This window comes from Camellia sinensis, chromosome 3 (genome assembly GCF_055761805.1).
Source record: "Camellia sinensis isolate YWXY chromosome 3, ASM5576180v1, whole genome shotgun sequence".
Classification (NCBI taxonomy): Eukaryota; Viridiplantae; Streptophyta; class Magnoliopsida; order Ericales; family Theaceae; genus Camellia; species Camellia sinensis.
The window spans coordinates 140674510-140691265 of NC_138963.1; the positions used below are offsets into that span (position 1 = coordinate 140674510).

The 16756-nt window shown below is 34.0% G+C and overlaps 1 protein-coding gene across 2 annotated transcripts; it reads right to left on the minus strand.

The window, feature by feature from the left end:
* Positions 1–484: 484 nt before the first annotated feature.
* LOC145822805 (uncharacterized) lies at positions 485–4157 on the minus strand. Of its 2 annotated transcripts, XM_082920993.1 has the most exons (3): positions 3976–4157; positions 1328–2258; positions 485–1226 (listed from the first exon to the last, which is right to left on the minus strand). In XM_082920993.1, the coding sequence occupies exons 2-3, from the start codon at positions 1748–1750 to the stop codon at positions 906–908; spliced, it is 744 nt and encodes a 247-aa protein (XP_082777119.1). In that variant the 5' UTR covers positions 1751–2258; positions 3976–4157; the 3' UTR covers positions 485–905. The 2 variants fall into 2 exon arrangements, 1 of the variants encoding a protein (XP_082777119.1); XR_014364519.1 differs by lacking the exon at positions 1328–2258.
* Between the last annotated feature and the right edge of the window lie 12599 nt (positions 4158–16756).

The following is a 16756-nucleotide window of genomic DNA, read 5'->3' on the forward strand; positions in this document are numbered from 1 at the left end:
GCAATGTTTTTCAACATAGTTTAGGAGGCCCCTTGTTTGATCAATAACACCAGCTGAACTTTTGGAGGTGGCCTGAAAGGGTACAACTATGGTGATATACAATATATTTTTCAAACTAAGCTCTACATATATAAAAGGGAAAATGCCCCAGACCCCTAGTAGGGGTGACCCCCACCACCTCCACTGTTTTTTGATTGGCTCAAATTTTTTTTTTTTTTTTTTCAGTCTTGCTCTCACAACCCTTCACGTGGAGGTAGGGGTGCTAGGAGTCACCCCCCACTGGGGGTCCCCAGCACTGTTGATATAAAAGTCTTCACTATTCACTTATCATTCATATTCAAGATTGAAATCAACCATTCAACCATTTAACTAATATTCAACAAGTCAACCATTCACCTACCATTCAACTGAGAAAATCCCACCTACCCACCAACCATTCAATCATTCAACTAACAAAGTCCAACATAATCAAAGTCCAACAAAATATTAATAAAAGTCCAAATAAATGAGTCCAACATAGTCAATATTAATAAAAGAAAAAAAATAATGAGTCTAACACAACAGTCCACAATTAATAATAAAAGTCTTAAAAAAGGTCTTAAACATGAAATAAATAGGAAATTCAAAAACATCCATCTTCAGAAATAACCAGCCGCGATAACCTGTGGTGGTCTTCTCCATCTCAATCTCCAACTTTAGAAACCTCAGCCGAACTTCATCCATAGGAAGAGTTATGAAGCACTCACGATGTTTGTCTCGTAAGAACAATCTGGCAGCCCATACATACAGCTCATCATCCGGGGACACACCAGGGATGCTTTCCAACTTCGCCAAACATTCTGCAATTGAAGGATATCTTGATGAGATCTGTGTTGAAGTTGCTGAAGATGACTCAACCATATTGACTATACGATCAAGTGTCTTGTTAAGTAGAGCTGCACCAATAAATTTCTTCTTTGTCTTGCTCTTGGTTGATGAACCATCAGTGTTTGATGGATTTTTTTGTTTAACTCGAAAGGATAAACCACCTCCAAATCAGCATCATCATGAAATTCAGCATCATGTGCGGTATGAAATTCCTCTAGAGTCTCATTAGTGTGAGGCATAACCCCTGAGCTAGGAGTGTATGCCCATTCTCCTGTAGCAGCTGCATCTGAGAATAGTATGTCTAAGTCTTTAGTGAATTGCAACGGCATACGCTGAAATTTAGCAGCATCAAGATACCTCTGCAATAATTACAAAGGAAAATTTAACAATTTTAAGTAACAAAATTTGGTCTGTTTAAACAAAAAACAAACAGAATATGTACATTAAGCAATTCACTTACCTCCAATTTCTTTGTCCACCACTCATCAGATGTAGATATAGCTCCAGTCAATGTATCACGGCCTAAACCTATCTCATCCCTTAACAAATTATTCCATAAAAGCCAATCTTTTTTCAACGCATCCCAATGATTTTTCATTTGTATTCGTTGGTATGCTTTTCCAGTCATACTTTTAAATTTAGTTATCACATTTTCCCACCCGGCACTATCTAAGTGTGTACCAGGTCTGTGTCCAACCTTCACTTGCTCAACACAAAGCTTAATAAAAATTTCATTTGATTTTGCATTCCAGTGAGCTTTAATGGATGGTACTTGACTTGATTTTCCCTTGTTCTTCCTATTATCAGATTGTGTTTCCTTTTGGGTACTCATTCTATGAAAGAATCTTTTTTTTAAAACAAACTCATTCATCAGTGCTTGCATTACAACCGCTAGATCAGTACAAAATAACCATACATGGCAGCTACGTCAACATTCATTGGGTATAAAGTTTAGTACAATGGTTCATGGTAAACTACATTAGCACAAAAACACCAGGTATCTCTAAACGGCGCCGGTCAATATTTGAAGAGTAATGCAATTGACATAACGATACAAATTGTGAGCAGACCCATAACAAGCTGCTTCATGAAAGCATTGGATTGTTCAAGCATTGGTTCTTCACTTTTAGTCATACAGTCTCCATATTTTGATTTTGATCAAGAATTCTCTCATTCCTTAGCCTCTCTACCATCGTCACAGATTTTGGGGTACACCACCTCCAAAATTGACAATTTCTCTTCTCACAAATGAAATATAATCTCCCTTTAGATGGCTTGTTAGACTCGGTAACCCTTATGGCAACTCTTAGCCACAATCACATTTCAAAGCCTCATACCTCAAGTCGAAGCTCTCACCACTAAAATAACAGCTACTAGACGATGACATGCCTCTGCATTAATTAGGAAGAATTGAATCCAAATCCTCTAAAATTGATTGGGAAGCTAAGAAGTATTGATTGAATAAAATGTTTCTAACATATATTGACAATTCGTTTGCACCCATTTGTTCCCAGAAAAATTTGAAGTGCATTGATCTCATTTCATATGAGAGAGTTATTTCTAAAAGAAGGTAGAAAATCTATCAAAGACAAAAATTTAAGTTGTTAAAGACAAAAACAACTTTATTATTTACATATCCTCAACAAAATCTATCAAAGATTGAACTCATAGCCTTTGAATGAGAGACAAATGTAGTCTCTCAAAGCATCAAAATTGGTTGCAATGTTTTAATAAAGCTAGCTCTCTTTTCCATTAAATCTTGTGAATATTTTAGAAAATACCTTACTATAAAGTTGGCAAAACTAAAGTTATGAAACATTGAAGAACTAGATTGTGACTGGTAATATACATGTAGTTGAAACCAACTGGCTAAAAAAAAGGGTCTCTGCAGGTAAGGTATCCCTTGCAACAACCAGGGTCTTTGAGTGGTATGTATACTATTAATTTATGCCCTTTACAGACCTAAATTAGTGGGAGCCTCATGTTATATATATATATATATAACACCATGTAATTTCTTGGACATTGACTTCAAGTCAATCAAATATTTGGTAATATTATAGTTCACGCAAATGGTCATCATGGGAGACTGAAAGATCAAATACTTGTGGAGTTCAGGCTAGGATGCCAGCTTACTCTTTCTTCTCTCTTGCAAAACATGATGTGGTGGGCCAAATTTCAGACTCTTGAATTAATAATGGATATATATATTCAATTGTCCAAGACATACGGATCCTCACAAGATAATCTGATCAAGCTAAATATGAGTAAGAATAGACCGACTTACTAATCAGGTTTATGTAAATGTCAATGAGTCATGAGTAGGCCCATGTGACACACTATGGGAAAAACCAATTACAAAAAACAACTAAAAGAGGAAAAGGTTGCAGCTCATTCTAACCATAATTCTCTCGCTCTCTCTCTCTTTACTCATGAATTAGTTAGAGATTAATGTAAAAAATGGAATGTTACTTAAACATCGAAGGAGCTTTGGCCGGCACTACTGCAATGACAAATCCATCATTTATCTTTTTAAATCAAGGGAATTTTGCTTCATCAATATATATATATATATATATATATATTAATTCCACAATATGAATAGTTTCCCAAATGGCTAGAACCAGCCTTGTGCAGTTAATAATTATCCTATTTTTTATTAAATTCTTTCTCCTATCAGAATTGTAGATCTCTAGAAAAATTCAAAACCTTCTCTATGTCTTGGTCCCTAAAGATTATGGTTTTGTACAGTAGAAAGAGGGTTCAATTGGCTTCTCCTCTAGTTCGATCAACATTATCAAAGTTCTAAGAATGCGTCAAATCTCAATTAAGCACAAACACAATTAAGAACTCACATTGCAAAACATCTAATGATTAAATAAATAAATAATAAATCGTAGTAAAAAAGGGGTTTTCAACCCTAACCAGAGAGTGAAGAAGAGAGAGAGGCGTTTTCAATCCTATTCACAGAGTGAAGAAGAGGGACATTTCACCGTAATCAGAGAGAGAAGGGAAAGAGAGAGAGAGAGCGAGAAGACACCATTTCACATAACCAAAAACAAAACCCTAATCGATGTCCATACATGTATCACAGTCATGAAATCTTACATTTTCGGTGGAGATGAACGGAAAACAGGGGGACGACTGTTCTTAGATAGGTAGACGACTGTTCTACAAGTACGATCTGGTGCGATCAGATAGGTCGACGATCGTTTTCGTGGGTGTTTGGTAGAGCTTCTTTTTGGTCGCCAGAGGAGAGGAGAATAAGAGAGAAGAGTATGAGAAGAGTATGAGAGGCGAGAGTTAGGGGCCATTTCCCAATATAAGCCATTTTTGTATTGTATTTCCAAAACTAGGCCAACTTCTGACGGAATTCCAAAACTAAGTTAAAACGCTATTACTATTCGCGCTTTTACTGTTAGGAGCGTAAAAGTAGGTGAACAGTAAACTCGCTATTACAAATAGCGACTTTGATTAATAAGTCGCTATTACAAATAGCGCTTCTAGTGTTATTCTTTTTCCAAATAAAAAACGCTGTTCTTAACAGCGCTTTTCACACAAATTTTTGTTGCAAAAAAACGCTATTATCAATAGCGATTTTAACAAAAACAAATTTCCCAAAAAACGCTGTTTATAGTAGCGATTTTAATAAAAAATTTTTTGCAGAAAAAACGCTATTCATAATAGCGATTTCAGTTCAAATTTTGTTCCAAAAAAACGCTATTCCTAATAGCGATTTTAACAGAAATTTTTTTTTCCCATAAACTTTGTTGGAATAAAACGCTATTTTCAAGATAAAACAAAAGAAAAAAACATAAAGCAATTATCATGTGAAAATATGTTTTTTTTTTCTTTTGTTTTTGTTTAGAATGTGTAATTCATAAATTTTACATAATATGAAAAAAAACCTCTTCTCATATATTAATTTTACACACTATTTTTCATATATATAATTTCAAAATCATATTCATGTAGATTATTGAATTTTTTTTGGGAAAATTTTACATAGCGATTTAGCTATTATAAAAAATGTAATTAAAGCTCATTTAGCTATTATCAATAGTATATTAATTTTACATAGCGATTTTTCATTTTTTCATAGCGAATTGTTTCAAGTTAAATGAGCTTTAATTACATTTTTTTAATTACATTTTTTTGGGAAATTTTTTTTTGTTAAAATCGCTATTGTTTTAGAAAATGTAATTAAAATTTTTTTTTCGTCTTCACTAAAGTTGTTTTCATGTAAAATATTTTTTTGCTTATTGTTTTGTGTAATTAATTATTTTTTTTTCGCTTTACTAAAGTCGTTTTCATGTAATTTTTTTTTTCTTTTGTCTTTGTTTTGGGTTGGAAGGTGTTATTTAGAAAATTATTTTGGCTTTACAAAAGCCGTTTTCATTTAAACATAAATATATATTTATTCTTTTGTTTTGGGTTAGAAGGTGAGAATGTAATTCAGAAAATCAGTTTAGTAAACCAGTTTAGTAAAACCGTACCGTTTTGTACCCGTTTTCATTTAAATTGATTTTGTTATGGGTTAGAATGTGATATGCATGTTGTACAGTTCGAAGCACACCCACACATTGTGCAACTCGACGAGCAACGACGAAGGGTGAGACGCGAAGACCACCGCGGAGTAGGCCAAGAAGACAAAGGCCACAGCGAGAGCTCCTAAAATAAATTTTCTCAACATTTTTGTAATAATACTTAATACATAATATACGAAGTCAGTACTTTACAAAATACTCTTACGGGTATGAAAACAACATAACTGAAGTTGCAAATGTAATAGTTTTCAGTTACGTAGGTAGTACAGACATAATTCTCCCACAAAAATACATTATGGACACCATGAACTGAACACACATTACATACATCCTGGACACTCTTAACTGAACACACAATACATAAACATAACAGTTAGATAGAGAAACACCTAATTCATGACCTAATATTGCATATTAATAGCCGTAACATTTGACAGACACAATACATAAACATAAACTTAAACATAAACATAACATAACATAACAGTTATACTTACTCTAACACAGACATTACATATTAATGGAAGTTGTTATATTGCCGAAGTGTAGACATTAACACCTAATTTGCGCTTAAATCGGCAGGTGGCTCAGAATCTGAACAATCCGAAAGCTCAGCGTCAGAGACAAGTTCAGGATCCTCCATGATAGCCTTGATAGCCGCAACATTTGGTTCTGTTTTGTTCTTCTGGGCATCCTTCTTAAGTATGAGTAGCTGCATATCGCGGGCCAATCTACGACCCATTTGAGAAATCTCACGTTCTAGTGTTTGACATAGTCGATCAACATTATCAGGATCTTCCTTTTGGATCTCAACAGAACGTGCTTTTGGCACCTTCAGTCCTCTTTCCCGACATAATCAAAAAATGTCGTTAGTGATAGGTTTTTTTGACTTTTATGAGAGAAAAAATAAAATATTTATGATTTAGATATAACATTTTGTCTTATATGAATAAAATAACTTATTTTATCTTATATGACTATTTTAGCCCAAACTAATATCCCAAACGGGAGCAAAGCCAGATTGAGTTGTTGTGCCCTTTCTTTGACTTGAAACCTTGAAATTTGTTTATGTTCATTTTATTTTTTATTTTATTTTTGGGTAGCCCTATTAATATTTTGGTTTTGTTGTAACGGTCCATGAAATTTTGGGATGATCAAATTATATTAAATCTAGCATTTAGTGAATCTTATCACGTTTTCAAGAGATGAGGATATGTAAAATATTTTGATCCTCCATGTAATTCTCTCTGCCTTAAATTAATCAGAGTATACATATGTGACAAAACTTTCCTATTTTTTTTTTTTAAATTTTAATTTAATTTGTTTTTTGGGGTAGGTCATCCATATGTGATCCTAACACATTCAAAACCCAATAAACAAAACCCCTAAATAGTCCCAAAGAAACATTGATCCTTTGTCTCTTGGGTATCACAATGCAGGTCTCGAGTCTTGACCTCTACAATTTCTCCCAAATTAATGACATTTACATGCTTTGATTTCTATTTTAACTATCTTCATTTGTATAGGAGAATGTAAAACATAAATAGAAATAAATATGATGAAACTTAGATATTTTTGTACATAGACAAAAATGTTCTCACATTTGAAATAATGAAATTAACTAATTTATAAAAAAAAACATAACAAAATAAAATGATAGTATCCTCTTGAATAAAAAAACAAAAAACATTAATATTTCATTATAAATAAAATATAAATTTATAAATCATATAAATAATATTACTTTCTTTATTTGGAAGCTCATTTAACTTGAAACAATTCTTTGAAATAGATTATTGAATTTCACTTACAATTAGATTTTAATCTATTAATTTTATAATATTAGAACCAAAAAAATAAAATCCATTGATGCTATAATATTACAAAAAAAATAAAGCATTTCAATTTATTCCAAAAAATAAAAAACCAAATAAATAAAAATACTTTATTTAAAATTATATAATGACAGTATATGTTTCAAATTAAAAATACTTTATTTTGATAAACCAATAAAAAATTCAGACAAATTCAAAAACTAACCATGATTCCAAAAAATTCAATTTCATTTCAAAACCCTAACATTGACAGAAAAACCCTAACCCTTATGCCAAAAAATTCCAAACCCTAATTTCATAACCACAATGATAAAAACCCTAACACATTTAATAATTCACAAGTAAAACCCTAACATTGACAAAAAAATACAACACATTTACAAACACAAAAAGTAAATACATAAAATTAGGGTTAATGTCATACCACGGAGAGAGAGAGAGCAGAGACAGAGAGCGAGAGCGAGCTGAGATGGAGCGAGAGCAGAGAGAGAGAGAGCGAGCGAGAGCAGAGAGCAGAGAGAGCCAAAAACCTAAGTCTGAGTATGCAAATGAGGGGGGGGGGTTTGTTCGTATATATGAGGACTTTGAAAACGCTGATCTAAAAAGCGATTTCATTTAAATGAAATCGCTATTACAAATAGCGTTTTTTGGCAACAAAATTTGAACTGAAATCGCTATTAGAGATAGCGTTTTTTCCGGGGAAAATTTTTTCTTAAAATCGCTATTACGAATAGCGTTTTTATGCAATTTTAAAAAAAGCGCTGTTAGGAAAAGCGTTTTTAACAAACACTAGAAGCGCTATTTGTAATAGCGACTTATTAATCAAAGTCGCTATTTGTAATAGCGAGTTTACTGTTCACCTACTTTTACGCTCCTAACAGTAAAAGCGCGAATAGTAATAGCGTTTTAACTTAGTTTTGGAATTCCGTCAGAAGTTGGCCTAGTTTTGGAAATACAATACAAAAATGGCTTATATTGGGAAATGGCCCGAGAGTTAGGGCAAGAGAGATTATCAAACGGTATATATAGTGGCATTTTCATAAATAATGAAGTTTGGGAGGGTTTATTTTTTTCCATCTGGGTATGTGATTAATTGAAGTGGAACGGTGGTCAGATGATTAAATTCATAGTTTAGGTTGTAAATTTGAGGGTGCCTCTGCTTCATATAATCTCTTCATATTATTATATTGCTGTCACTTTTTAGCTATTTGTTATGTATGAAATCTCTAAGCACCTTTTGCTTAAGGACTCGCATTTTAAAAGTATCATGATATGAAACTTATTGCTAGATCTATGACCAATCATTATTTTGAATTATTGGTTATGTCATGAAGAATTTCAGTTCTGAACTCGTAGGCTCTTATCTGGATTATTTTTTATTCCTTGCCAATGTCTCTAGTTTAAGACAAACCAGGCTTGTTGTCCTGAAGGTATATCATGCTCCTGTGACTTCAAGAAAATTGAATCATCAATAGTTTTTTTAATGGTATTTGTACCATCATCAATCACTTCACTAGAATTGCGATCTTGTCATTGTAAATAAAATCGCTCCTAAACATATCTTAGTAAAATGGCTCCTTGAAATTTGTAAACAATCCTAATGATGCAACTTAAATAAGCATATTATACTCCTTCCGTCTCAAAATATTAGTCCCTTATTCCATTTTTTATTGTCTCAAAATATTAATCCCTTTTCAAAATTCAAGTACTAAAACAACATGAATTTTGAGTTTTAAAAATTTATATATGTATCTTTGGTTGTCTATGAAATTTGCTCAAATTATCACCCAAGTGGTATTTGAGTTGGAAGGGTGTTTGGAGATTTCATTACCGAAGGACTTGGGTATGTTGTCAACTTGCCATTTGTTTTTTTGGCCACTGTTTCATTCTTTACCCTTTAATTCCTCAATTTAACCTTTCTGAATCAGTTTTTCTGAAATTTTGGAATTGGTTACAAGTTGATTTTTATGTGTTTGGATAGCAGATTGGCTGTTGGGGATGCATACCCTATACTTGAGTGTTTCGAAACTATCAAGAAGACCATAATTCAGCTTAAAGAGCTTTGATTTTGGTGTCAATATTGGTAGGGATTTTTAATTTTTTATTTGGCTTTTGACTGAAATTTGTTTTGTAGAATCTTGTGACTTTTGAATGGCCATCTTTCTTGTTATTTTCATATGGTTTCTATTTCGTTCAAATTTCGTTTGGTTTGTAGGCAAGGTTTGAAAAAGCAGTGTTATGTAATGGTTGCGACCCGTTATACCTACTTTTGCGGTGTGACGAAAATTCACACGTATAACGGCCGTTTCGGTGTTACGTAATGGCCCGTCACACATCATTACACATATTTACAATATTCTGAACTTCTTCATTTCCAAAGAAAAAAGCTTACAAAATATACATTATATACATTTTGTAATATTCAGTAGCTCAAAAATAATTTTTGTTTATGTATCAAATTTTTATAATCATTTCATTTAATAATTGTAAATATTTTTTATTTAGTTAGTTCATATATTGGTCAAAAATAATTTTGTAGACATTTAAAATTAATTATTCTTAAAAAATAAATAAAAATAAGAGGTACAATATGGATTTATGACATATAAAGTCATTAACTATTGAAATAAAATTTAAAAAGCTCCTTTTATAGTGATTTAAAAATATGAAATATATTGGATCATACTTAAAAACTAACAAAAATTGATCAAAATCTATTTTAAATCTCAATAAATATGATTCGGAAAAATAAATAAATAAATATGCATATCAGATAAGTTTTTTTCAAATTGTATGAAAAATAAAAAAATTCACGGTTCTGGTTACTGCAACCGTTACGCTACGGCCTTTACACCTCGCAACTGCACCACCGCAAACTGCTTTTTGAAACCTTGTTTGTAGATTTTGGAAATCAATAGTTAGATTGATGTTTAACCATATCATTGTCGATGCAATTTGGAAATTTGTTCTTCAAGGAAGTTTGGTTAATCTTGAGACAGTTTGGAAATTATTTTAATTTGGGTTTTTTGTTTAGTTAGATTTTTTTTCTTTGTTGGGCTCCTCCATGCTTTGTAGTGGTTGTTTTGTATTCTTTCCATGCCCTCAGATTTTGTATTTCATGCTTTTTGTTCATATGTTTGTTTCCTATGTCAAAGGCATTGCTTCATCTTTTTTGCCCTTCCCCTCTCTATCTGGCTGATGTCTGTAGCATATTTTATTCTCTTATTCCCTTGATTTCTCTAAAGGGAGCTATAAATTTACTAACCTATTGGTTTTGTTTTGACCTATCTCAAGTTGCATTGTTTCTGTTATCCTATTACTTTTTATGTGCGAGTAAATTGTGTTGGATTATTAAGTGCTTCCAGTCTTGATCTACCTGGTATTTCAAGTAATGCTTGAATTTTTAATTAGTTGTTTTTTTCATTGAGCTTATTCAAATTAATCTAGAATATCAATTCAAGCCTCTCACATTAAATTTCTAACTTTGTTTAGGTATATTTCTTGTAGTGAGGATGTGTAGTGGAAATTGTGGCCACTTAATCTCAAATGTGTATGTGTGTGGAAGTATGATTTCAAGGCGATAGTAGTATATGATTAAATAGAATTTTGTAGACTTAAAGATATTAAACCATACTATTACATCATCTATGTGAGCAGTTTTTGTCATAAGCTTAATACCATTAATTTATTTGCTTTAGAACTCCGTAAATATGGATGTAGTTCATACTTCATTGTGTAGCTTAAAAATTGTCCAAGTAAACTTTTCAAAGAGATGCATTTAGTGGAAGGTGCTATAGAGCTGAAATTGCAGCTTTTATGCAATTTCATGTTGGGCTGACAAGATAGGCTATCATCCTTGAGGAGTGCCATATATATTAATTAATTAGGACATCACTTTCTCGCAGTCTCTATTGAGACTAATGTTCTCTCTCATATTTCTTTGTAATCAAAATTATTGTCTTAATTTCTAATTAACTTCCTCACTTTTTGTTTCGTTTTTTCATTTTTTGTTTTTTTTTGTTTTTTGTTTTGTGTGTGTGTGTGTGTTTAAATTGATAGTATTAAAATTTACACGGATGCCTTTCTCCTAATTTCTTCTTTTTATTAATTATATGACATATGAACTATTGCAAATTTATCAATGATGGTTTTCTGATTTGGTTCTATATTTTCTTCTATATTTTCTTCTTGGGTGTTTATGATTCTTATTCTCTCTCACAATTCTTTGTTTAATATTTTCTTTAGTATTTTATAAATTTTTTCAAATTGTTTAATTTTCTTTTCATAAATATATTATTATCTATTGCTTGATTTTTCTTTGCTTTTGGTTTGTTCGCTAAGTAGCCCTGAGAAAAGAATTCGTAACTGTTGGATCTAAATGTTTGAGATTAGGAAAAAACGGATCTATCTTTCTCCTCCATTGAGACTAAGTTTCTCTCATATTTCTTTGCTATCAAACTCGTAATCTTAGTTTCTAATTAACTTTCCATTATTATGTTTCATTTTTTCATATTTTTTAATTGATAGTATTAAAATTTATATAGGTGCCTTTCTTTCAACTGTTGCAAATTTATCATTGACGGTTTTCTAATTTGGTTACTTGTTAATTCTGTATACACTGTCTGATTTTCGTAGCTCTTATTCCTGTCTTACAATTCTTTGTTCAATATTTTCTTTATTATTTGATATATATTTATTTATTTATTTATTTTATTTTTCCAAATTGTTTGGTTTTCTATTGGTAATATATTGTTCATTGCTTAATTTTCCTTTGTCTTTTGATTTGTTTGTTTGCCAAGAAAACTTGAGATAAGAATTCATGACTTTTGGATCTCAATACTTGAGATTAGAAAAAATAGACATCTCTTTCTTGCAGTCTTCGTTGAGACTAAGTTTCTTTCTAAGATTTCTTTGCAATCAAAATTATAAACTCACTTTCTAATTAACTTTCTCATATTTTGTTTCATTTTTCCATATTTTTTCATTTTAATTGATAATATTGAAATTTCTATAGGCGCCTTTCTGCAAATTTCTCCTTTTTCAATTATATGACAAATAAATCATTGCAAATTTATTGGTGATGGTTTCTAATTTGGTTATTTGATAAATCTGTATACACTGCTTGTTTTTCTAGTTTTTGTTGTCTCACAGTTCTTTTTGTTTCTTTTGATAACTATTAAATATATTGCTTGTTGCTTGATTTTCCTTTGTCTTTTGGTTCGTTTGGTTGCCAAGAAATCCTGAGAAAGAATTCATGACTTTTGGATCTCAATGTTTGAGATTAGAAAAAACGGACATCTCTTTCTTGCTGTCTCCATTAAGACTAAGTTACTCCCAAATTTATTTGCAATTAAAATTATAGTCTTAGTTTCTAATTATTTTCCCATATTTTGTTTCGGTTTTTTTATTTAACTTTTTTGTTTTAATCGATAGTATGGAAATATATAGGTGTCTTTCTCCCAATTTTTGATTTTCTTTAATTATATGACATATGAACTATAGCAAATTTATCAGGTAAGACGATGGAATTAGTAGATGTTATGATTAGGATGAGAGTTAGTATAGCATGCGTACAAGAAACTAAGTGGACGGTGAGCAAGTTAGGGAAATTTAGGATACCAGTTTTAAACTGTATTATAGTGGTAAGAATAGACGCAGGAATGGGGTAGGAATCATAGTTGCCAAGGGTCTTGTGGAAAATGTAGTGGCAGTCATTAGGAAATGAGATAGGATTATGTTAGTTAAATTAGTTATTGGAGGGAATATAGTGAACATTATTAGTGCATACGCCCCTCAAGTAAGATTAGATGATCAGACTAAGAGGGATTTTTGGGAGCGAATGGATGAGATCTTACAGGAGATACCCGTAGGAGAGAACCTAGTTATAGGTGAAGATTTTAATGGCCATGTAGGCATAGATATACTAGGCTATGAAAGGGTGCATAATGGATACGGTTTTGGTGATAGAAATGAGGCTCGAGAGAGTATCTTAGATTTTGCGTTGGTTTCTGACCTGGTGGTGGCCAATACTATATATAAGAAGGAGAAACATTTAATAACTTTTAAGAGTGGGTCAATTAAGAGTCAAATAGGTTACTTCTTAGTGAGAAAAGTGGACCACATAAAATGCAATGATTGTAAGGTGATTCCTAGAGAGAGTCTAACCTCTCAACACAGGATTTCGGTACTAGATTTATATTTTGAAGGGCAATACCAAGTTAGGGGGGATAGTGGGTGTCATAGGACGAGATGGTGGGACTTAAAAGGGATAAACTAGAAATGTTTAAGAATAGAATGGATAAGAAAGGTACTTGGGACTTGAAAGATGATGCTAACATTATGTGAAACTTGATGGCCAATTGTATGAGAAGAATCTCAAGGGAAGTGCTTGGAGAGTCGAAAGGAATGGGACCTAGCTCTATGGAAACTTAGTGGTGGAAGGAAGAGGTTAAAGCGGGTAGTTAAGGCAAAAAAAAAAGTGCTTTAAAAAGTGGCAGAAGGATAGAACTGGGGAAAACTTTAAGAGCTATAGATTGGCTAATAAGGAGGTCAAGAAAGTAGTGAGAGAGACTAAGTTGAAAGCTTATGATGAACTATACACCAAACTAGATAATAAGGAGGGAGAGAAAAGGGTATACAAACTTGCTAAGATACGGGAGATGAAAACGAGATTTTAATCAAGTTAAGTGCATCAAGAGTGAGGATTCTAAGGTATTGGTGAAGGATGAAGAGATTAAGGAGAGATAGAAGAACTATTTTGAGAAACTATTAAATGAGGAACATGGAGTATGTCAATAGGGGAAGAAATAGACAGTAATACGATAAACCAAGACTATAGGTTTTATCGCAGTATTAGGAACTTTGAAGTGGAGATTGCACTTAAGAAGATGAAATCAAATAAGGTTTTAGGACCCGATGATATCCCTATTGAAGCTTGGAAGTGTTTTGGTAAAAAAGGAGTTGCTTGGTTGACTAGATAATTTAGCAAAATTTTGTTGACTAGGAATATGTCAGATGAGTGACGGAAGAGTATTTTAGTGCCAATCTATAAGAATAAAGGAGATGTTCAAAATTACAACAACTATATAGGAATCAAGCTAATGTGTCATAAGTATCGAAACCTTCTTGCCAAAGTGTTAGAGTGTACGATTTAAATTTCTCTCTCTAGATAAGAGACTTTCTACCAATGGGTATGGTCTCTGGGTTTATCCTTGGTTTTCTCCTCAGTGTTTGAGTCTTCCTTACCTTTGCCTTTCTTAGCCTCCCTTCTCTCTGCCTACTCAACCCTTTCTTTCTTCTTCTCTCTCAGCCTTCCCCTGCATTGCTTCTTCAGTCTCACTCCCTTCGATCCCTTCCCTATGGCGGATACTATGCAAAAGCCGAATGGTCCCCTCACCATCAAGCTAGAAGAAGGCACGGATGGGAGTGTTGACAACTCGAATCTATGTCTGATCGGAAAGATCATGGCCTCAAAACTTCTTAATAAGCAAGCGGTCTCTCGTATCCTTCTTGGCGCTTGGAAAACTATGGCTGAGGTAACCATCTCTGCTTGGCCTGATAACATTTATTTGTTTAGCTTTCAAAATGAAGAGGACAGAGCTTTGGTTTTGAAAACAACCCCTTGGTCTATCATGGGTAACCTTTGGTTCTTCAACCACCAGTTGTTGATAAAGCTATGTCTGAAATGGAGTTTACTTATTGCCATTTCTGGATTCAGGTCCATGGTCTTCCCATGGACAAAATGACGAGACAAAGGGGTGGTTTGAGATGATCTAAATAAGTGTACTTTTTGACTTTTTGTGAAATATGGGTTGAGTATGGGTTGGGTTTGAAGTGATGTGTTAGAGAGGTGATGTGACTTAAATAAGATGATGTGACTTAAATAGGATAGTGACTTTTTGACTTTTTGACTTTTTTAGAGTATCCCAAACAAGGCCAAAATGGCCAGATTATTGGGGAATCGATTGGGAATCTCATCGGGGTTGAAGCTCCAAATGATGGCCTTCTACGCTCTCGCAGTTTTCTTTGAATTCGGGTGGAGGTAAATGTCACTCTTCCTCTTCCACCGGGGTTTAAGTTGCAACGACCGATTAAAGGATCCACAGAGATACAAGAGCTTTGGGTCTCCTTCAAGTATGAAAGACTCTCTGATTTTTGCTATGACTGTGGAAGAATCGACCATGACAAAAACTCTTGTAAGTATGTGTCCCGAGAGGCTGGTTGGTTGTCTGGTTACAGTCTCGAGTTGCGAACTGGGGTGGCCAGAAACATCATTTTACCTGTGGAATTTTACCGGCATCAGATTGATGATTTAGAAGATCGTTTACGCCCTTTACTCCGGCGTACTACTAACCCTACACCGGAGCGTGAGGATGGCCTGAGGGCCGAACCGGAGCCTGGCCAAACCAGTACTATGGGTAATGGGGCACGATCGCCACTACCGTCCTCTTCTCCTGCAGCACAGACTGTGCAGATTGAGTCGCCACTCCATCCGCCACGTGGCACAACCGGGGCTACTACTGGTGCTAAGGTGTACACTCCACTACCTCCAAATCCCCAAGTTCTGTCACCATTTGAGGTATCTTTACCACCTTCTCCATCTCTTATTATCACTAGGTTTGGGCCTAACCAGGTTGGGCCAGCCTATTATGTTACAGAGCCTTCTGAGGATAGCCCTAACTCCTTACATAGCCTACATTCCCTTTTGTCTAAATGCCCCAGCCCCAGTGTGGATAGTAGCCTTTCCCTTAGCCCAACTTCTCCACCCACAGCCCTATCCATGTGCAACGAACTTCCAGTTAACAATCTTTCTCAATCTTTTCATGGACTCTCTTTAAAAAGAAAGGCCCACGAAGTGGATTTGACTATCCCAAACCCCACAAAAGTTATCAAACTAGCCCAGGAGTCTTATAAGGATTTGAACCTTCCCTTAACTCCACCTCCTCTTCCAGCTCCTCTCCCTCTATCACAGGTTGGAAAGCCCCAGGCTCGAAAAGGAAAAGTGGGTAGACCTCCCAAACCTAAAAGAACATCTGTTCGTTTGCTTGAACCCCCAAGACCTGTTCAATGTGGAGATTCGGGATGAGCTTTCTGAAAGGGTAGATTCGGTGGAATGTATATCTCAGATTCCCAGTACCTTTCCTGAGGAATTTGATGGAGATGAAAACACAGGGGCATTGGTGGCTGGCCTTCAATAGCCACACGGGCCATGCTAATTATCAGCTGGAACTATCAGGGGATAGGGCGACCTTTGACAGTCCAGATCCTTAGAGGGTTATGCATAACCCATCGTCCTGGTGTGGTCTTTCTGATGGAAACTAAGAATAAAAGGGTGGTCTTAGAACGGATTTGACAATGGCTTAAATTTCCAAATTTTAGTTATGTGGATCCCGATGGCATTACAGGAGGATTAGCTCTCTGGTGGTCCGATGAGGTGGACATTGATGTCAGACATAAGAATGCTAATATCCTTCGTTGTGTGATATCTCATTCCAGTACCCGATGGCT

Excerpts from the sequence above, each read along its gene's own strand:
- LOC145822805 (XM_082920993.1), bottom strand. The coding sequence starts at position 1,750 with ATGCAAGCACTGATGAATGAGTTTGTTTTAAAAAAAAGATTCTTTCAT. Across the intron at positions 1,227-1,327 it reads GGTGGACAAAGAAATTGGAG|AGGTATCTTGATGCTGCTAA; the intron begins GTAAGTGAATTG and ends TAATTATTGCAG.